The sequence below is a fragment of the Palaemon carinicauda genome, chromosome 11 (genome assembly GCF_036898095.1).
Source record: "Palaemon carinicauda isolate YSFRI2023 chromosome 11, ASM3689809v2, whole genome shotgun sequence".
Classification (NCBI taxonomy): domain Eukaryota; kingdom Metazoa; phylum Arthropoda; class Malacostraca; order Decapoda; family Palaemonidae; genus Palaemon; species Palaemon carinicauda.
In genome coordinates this window covers 17108501-17116000 of record NC_090735.1, presented here as the reverse complement: position 1 = coordinate 17116000, position 7500 = coordinate 17108501, and the positions used below count along the sequence as shown (strand labels likewise).

Here is a 7500-nt window from a genome sequence, read left to right as displayed (position 1 = left end):
ATGACAATCAAACAAAGTGAGATTATTCGATGCTGTTTTGGTATGCGATCTCATTTATGGTGTGATCTCAGAAATTATTCTTTTGCTTTGGTATGCGATCTCAGTATTTTCATTAGACAAAAAAAAAACAAAAAAAACAAGAATAATAGAAAATCTAATGGTTCTTGTTTCGCCGTGCGCTCGCTCCGCTCGCGAAAAAAATAAAAACATTAAGCTCCGTATGCACTGGCAAGCGATAATGTTGAGCTGCGCAAGCTAACATCAATGGTTGATTATTATGTCTTAGATAATTATTCCTGATATATATATATATATAGATATATATATATATATATATATATATATATATATATATATATATATATATATATAGAAAATCTAATGGTTGTTGCTTCTCCATGAAGTGAAGTAAGATCGCTACTATCAGGTGAGATCGCATACCAAAGTAAAAGCACGACTTTGAGATCGTATACCAAAACAGCGTCGGTTATTCTAATAATCAAATGATTCTATCAATCAAACCAATGTGCATATCATTATTCATGATCGCAAATTGTTGATGAAAATTAAACATTAAAAAAATGCCCATGTTACTGAAACTTAGGTCCTTTTGAGAAGTATTGACTCCAGATGCCTAAAGAAATCATATATACTAATAACTTGAGCTATATTGATGTTATTGATGAAAACAACGCCATTGCTCCAATGAAGAAACGAAGTGTTGTGGTGGCCTATGTGGTAACGTCCTTGCCTGGTGATCGCCAGACTAGTGTTCGAATCCCTCTCAAATTCGTTAGTTCCTTTGGTCGCTGCAACCTCACCATCCTTGTGAGCTAAGGATTGGGGTTTGGATAGAGCCTATAGGTCTATCTGCTGAGTCATTAGCAGTCATTGCCTGGCCCTCCTTGATCCTAGCTTGGGTGGAGAAGGGACTTGGGTGCTGATCATATGTATATATGGTCAGTCTCTAGGGCATTGTCCTGCTTGATAGGGCAATGTCACTGTCCCTTGCCTCTGTCATTTATGAGCGACAATAAACCTTTAAAAGACTTAGATTACTTTCTATCTCTAGCACGTAAACCTTTATTATCAAACCATTATGATTCCAGATAATTATTAATTATTATTATGACCAAACCAGGGCCTTGGATTTCCTTACGTAGTTGGTCTTGGGACATTAAGAGACGGCCATTTCGTTCTTGCCAGCTGTGGTGGAGTCATCGTCAGCGAGTCGTGGATTTTGACCAGAGCTTCCTGCCTTGATTCAATGTAAGTGGCATGACTTTGAATTTGTGTACATTAATTTTATGTAGTAAACACTTTAATTTCTCTCATATTAGTTAATGTTTACGGTGATTAATATCTTATATGGAGTTAGGCACTACTCAACCATCTTATAATGAAACGTCTTGTAAGGACCATAGATATTACAAATAATTTTGCCTCATTTTGTTACATAGAGAATGATCATTATCATCATCATTATCATCGTCGCCATCATCATCTCCTCCTACGCCTATTGACGCAAAGGGCCTCGGTTAGACTTCGCCAGTCGTCTCTATCTTGAGCTTTTAAATCAATACTTCTCCATTCATCAACTACTTCATGCTTCATAGTCCTCAGCCACGTAGGCCTGAATCTTCAAATGATACCTACTGTACATTGTTAATCTGATAATTTCGTATATAAATTTCACTTTCCTTGATGGGAGCTTTTTTTAATTTCAAAGATTTCTGTACTAAATTTTCTAACTTTATCATTCACCCGACTTGGAAAATAACATCCAAGCATGATTTACTCTTTTATCAATTCCTTCATCAGTAGTGATTTGCCCTTATCGTTTGATGACGAAAAGGGCTATCTAATGGTTTCCTGACTTATCCTATTACTAATACTATTCTTTTGCTTGAGGGTACACTTGGGCACACTATCTATCTAATTTCTCTTCTTTTTTTGTTAAAGTTTTTATAGTTTATATAGGAAATATTTGTTTCAATGTTTTTACTGTTCTTAAAATATTTCATTTTTCCTTATGTCCTTTCCTCACTGGGCTATTTTCCATGTTGGGGCCCCTGGGCTTATAGTATCATGCTTTTCCAACTAGGTTTGTAGCTTAGGAAGTAATAATAAAATAATAATAATAATAATAATAATAATCATAATAATAATAATAATAATAATAATAATAATAATAATAATAATAATAATTAAGTCTTGATTATAAATCCACTAAGCTATTTCAAGATATGCACTTTTACGATTTCTTGTGCAATTATTTGTAATTACACATTTCTTATGCCCCAGTAATTATATCTATATTGGATCTATCAACAGAGAAATAAGAACCTCCTTCAGGATGTCCATTTTTTATTTTCTGTTATTATTTTATAATTGCATATTCTTATTCCTAGGTTATTATGGCCATATTACTTCTAAAACGACGATAAGTGGTTTACTTTACAGTGACAGGTTATTTTTTTTATCCCTCGCTTTAATTGAAAGTAATAATGATTTTCATATTTTTTAAAGTGAGCTAATTATTTCTCGAACAATTTAGTGTAATAAATTGTATGTAGTTTTAATTCATAATAATAATTTATCATATCTTTCTTCATTTACTTCATTGTGACATATATGGGCCTAATGATATAGTGTTCCTTATTTCTTGATTGCGAACAAAAGAATGACAAGGACACGAAGGATTTATCATATTAATGAAAAAGGAAAAGCAGAATAAGGATAATAAATCGAGTTATTTAATACTTGAATGAGAGAAAAAAAAAACAGATGCAAGACATTAACTATCCAGTAGAATCAATAAATCGCTAATTATCATATATTAATTACAAACACACATTAAGTAACTCAGTGGTGTGGTTAATTTTCTTCCATCTCCTTTTCTTTATGGTTTTGAATTGCATATTCTTTTATCTTTTATTTATAACAAACGATATTGGCGTCAATAGCCTTCGATGTCAGGATACCAGAGAACTCTAACTCAGTCGACCAATCTTCAATATTCTTTATAAGCTATTGAACACTTAATTTTACATATCTATGAGAATAAGCATTAATAAATCTAATATATTTTCTGGTATAAACGTAAGTTTACATATCTATGAGAATAAACATTAATGATTCCAGTTTCTTATCTGGTAAAAAAACTAAAGTTCACATAATTATGAGAGTAAACATTAATGATTCCAACTTCTTTTCTGGTAAAAAACTGAAGTTTACATATCTATGAGAATAAAACATTAATGATTCAAATTTCTTATCTGGTAAAAACATTTTTTAATATCTATGAGAATAAACAATAATGATTCTAGTTTATTATCCGGTTAAAAAACTTGAGTTTACATATCTATGAGAATAAACATTAATGATTTCAATTTCTTTTTGGGTAAAAAACTTAACTTTACATATCTATGAGAATAAACATTAATGATTCCAGTTTCTCATCTGGTAAAAACTTAAGTTTACATACCTATGAGGATAAACATTAATGATTCCAATTTATTTTATGGTAAAAAAAATAATTTACAAATGAGTATTTAATTTTCTAGCACTCACGTCGACCTTCGGAATGAGAATGGCACCCGATACGTATCAGTAACAGAGAAGAGGCCTTATCAATGGTTTGATTCTACGGACGGTCCTGAAGGGGACATCGGGATGCTAAGATTAGAAGACCCACTACACTTCAATGGTATGTTCAAGGATATGCTTTCTTGATAATCTACGTTATTCATTGACTATAGTGTCTGTCCGTAATTGGCCTTTTGATTTCTATATATTCATGGATTTCCGTTCTTAATAACCTACGTTCATTATTATTTATTTTGTCTGTCCGTAATTGGTCTTTTGATTACGACATATTCATGGATTTCCGTTCTTAATAACCTACGTTTTTTATTGTCTTTAATGTCTGTCCGTAATTGGCCGTTTGATTTCAATATGTTTAAAGATTTACTTTCTTAATAATCTACGTTCTTTATCGTCTATTTTGTCAGTCCGTAATTGGCCCTTTGATTTCGATACGTTTACGGATTTCCTTTCTGAACAATTTATGTTCTTTATTGTTTTTAATATCTGTCCGTAATTGGCCCTTTGATTTCAATATGTTTATGGATTTCCTTTCTGAACTATTTACGTTCTTTATTGTCTATACTGACTGTCCGTAATTGGCCTTTTGATTTTGATCTGTTTACGGATTTACTTTCTTAATAATCTATGTTCTTTATCGTCTATTTTGTCTGTCCGCAATAGGCCTTCTGATTTCAATATGTTTATGGATTGCCCTTTTTAACAATTTACAATCTTTGTTGTCTATAATGTTTGTCCGTAATTGGCCTTTTGATTCCGATATGTTCATGGATTTACTTTCTTGATAATTTATGTTCTTTATTGTCTATTGTGTCTGTCCATAATTGGCCTTTTGATTTCAATATGTTCATGGATTTCCTTTCCTAACAATCTACGTTCTTTATTGTCCATAGTATTGGTCCGTAACTAGCTTTTTGATTTCTACGTTGTTCCATGTTATATCTTTTTGTTTCAGACTTCCTTCAACCTATATGCTTGCCAGATGAAGCGGAATATGATGGAAGTAATCCAATGATCGTAGCTACGATATCTCAGTCATGTATGTATCGTGTTGATTTTTAGTTGGGGGTACGCAGAGGGCCTTATTTACGATTTTTCCTTGATAATTGAGCTCTCAGCTTAGAAAATCCAGTGACAACGAATTTGTATTTTTACCCGCTCTTACATATTTTCCTATGCTAAGCTCTTTTTTTGAGATTGTTTTAATCCTACGATATCCAAATCTGATTTTAAATGCTTAGCCATTTAGTTACTTCCATTTGCTATTAATTATGCATATTTTTCTTCGAATGGGATTCATTTTACTTCGAGAATTTAATAAAAAACGTATGCATATTTTTCTTTGAATGAGATTAATTTTGCATTTATAATTTAATGGCAAACGTAAGCTTTTATAAGGAGGAAAAAGAAGTATCATAAGTATGTTATTTACCCTAGTAAAGAAATGAAAGTACTTGAGACAACTTTTGTTTTTGGATTCCGCTAAGGTATAAGTCATCCATTTTACCTGTTTTTATCCCCGAAGTAAATCAACTGAATCACCAGTACAGAATAAACACTATCAATGTACCATTATTAAACTTTCATGAAAAAGTTTCGTACCGTAGATATGTTGAAGAAAGAATAGATCAATATGAATAGATGACATCTGGATATTTGTCAAGATTATATTCCTGTTTCGATTGTCTGTTAGTAGAGAAGAACTTCGATACTAATAAGAATGAACCTAATGCTTAATATTATATCCAAAAATATAATTGATTATTTTTCCCATACATGAAAAAGCATTAGTAATGAATACCTATTTCACATTACTAAAATCAAAACTAAAAACACGAGATGAAATAACTATTTTTGCAGTAAGCTATTCAATGAGGTGCTGGGAGAACAAAAATAAAATAAAATAAAATGAAATAGATTTACTATAGTCAATTCTTTTTAGCGAGGCAGATTTGCACCGACTCGCAGGGGTACCCTTTTCGCTCGGAAAAAATTTCCTGATAGCTGATTGGTTGGACAAGATAATTCTAACCAATCAGAGAGCAGGAAACTTTTCCGAGCTAAAAGAGCATCGCTGCGAGTCTGTGCAAATGCGCCTCATTAAAAAAAAATGAGTATAGTTCCATCTTTTAGGACTGGATTACAGCATATTCTAGTAAGTTTCAGTATTAATATATTAAGAAATACTTTGGTGTAATTAACTACGTAGAAAATATCACAAAACATGATTGACAATTCATTTCCTTGACGTCTTTTATTTCATCAGCTTCCAGCGAGCCACTGTATAACTTCCAGATCGTGACTGTATTCACCAGAGACGAGTGTCTGCAGAAGGTTCATGACAGGTATTGGGACACCATATCTTCAGACACCATTTGTGCCAATAAATGGATGATCTCGGTGAGTGTCTGTCAATCATAGTTACGTAATGGTGTGGCTTCTTAGGTAAGATATATGATGCCAAACGTACACTGTTAAAATAACCGTAATTTTAATCGGAAATTATTCGTAAAAGTATATTTTTCTCAGCTGTACTTAAGTAAAATTCATTCGACCGTAATTTTTACCCTACTTTGTAAATATCTTTTACAGGTTGGTGACTTTAATATCACTCGTTTACGTCAATATATCTGTTATTAAAATGGTAAATGCCTGGCAATTTTTATTCCAGGATTTTTACCGTTTTTTACGGCAACTTGTTAACAATGTATGTTACTATGCAAGCATTGTATAAAGTTCCTGTTGTAGTACATTAAACCTTTAAAGATTAAAGCGTCTAATAATATCGACATTTCTATCCGAATAAAGAAATATGATTAACTAGTGTACACGACCCGTAAAAAATTATGGCTAAATATTTAGATAAATAAGCACACTCACAGAGATTCAACTCTTTCCACCACTCCCCCTTTCCTAGTTACAACACTGCAGTTTGGGCAATTTGTTGGAGATTCTGTTTCCTAGTGTATCTCTCGGGATACACCCTTGTACCAGGGTATGACTACTCCATCTCCCCCTGTCTGAGTGACCGGGAGAGACCCAATAGTGACTAGTCATACGTTTGGCAATGCCGCTAAGCGTGACATAAAAGAATAATACATATAACCTGTATATATATACTGTATGTATATATATATGTATATATATATATATATATATATATATATACATATATATATATATATATATATATATATAGAGAGAGAGAGAGAGAGAGAGAGAGAGAGAGAGAGAGAGAGAGAGAGAGAGACTTGCTCTTTATTATGTAGGGGAGATAAAAGAGACACTGAAAAATTATATAAATACACTTTATATATACATACATACACACACACACTTATATATATATATATATATATATATATATATATGTATATATATTACAGAGAGAGAGAGAGAGAGAGAGAGAGAGAGAGAGAGAGAGAGAGACTTGCTCTTTATTATATAGGGGAGATAAAAGATACTGAAAGATTATGTAAACACACTGTATATATATACATACATACACGCAAACACACACACACACACACACATATATATATATATATATATATATATATAGAGAGAGAGAGAGAGAGAGAGAGAGAGAGAGAGAGAGAGACTTGCTCTTTATTATATAGGGGTGATAAAAGAGTCACTGAAAAATTATATAAATACACTGTATATATATATATATATATACGTACACACATATACTGTATATATATGTATATATACACACACACACACACACATATATATATATATATACATATATATATATAAACAGTATATATATATACATATACACACACACACACACACATATATATATATATATATACACATATAGAGTTAGACACTCGCTCTTCATTCTATAGGCCTTATAAAAGAGAGACACTGATATAATGATTT

At 31.8% G+C, this 7500-nt stretch overlaps 1 protein-coding gene across 1 annotated transcript in view; it reads left to right on the top strand.

Annotated features, from left to right (window-relative positions):
- The window catches only part of LOC137649633 (chymotrypsin-like elastase family member 2A), a 12545-nt gene that overhangs the window by 3769 nt on the left and 1276 nt on the right, over positions 1-7500 (top strand). Inside the window, exons 4-7 of the mRNA XM_068382605.1 lie at positions 1142-1269; positions 3567-3709; positions 4562-4645; positions 5873-6006. Of these exons, the coding sequence (XP_068238706.1) occupies positions 1142-1269; positions 3567-3709; positions 4562-4645; positions 5873-6006 (489 nt within the window). The remainder of the gene's footprint in view (positions 1-1141; positions 1270-3566; positions 3710-4561; positions 4646-5872; positions 6007-7500) is intronic.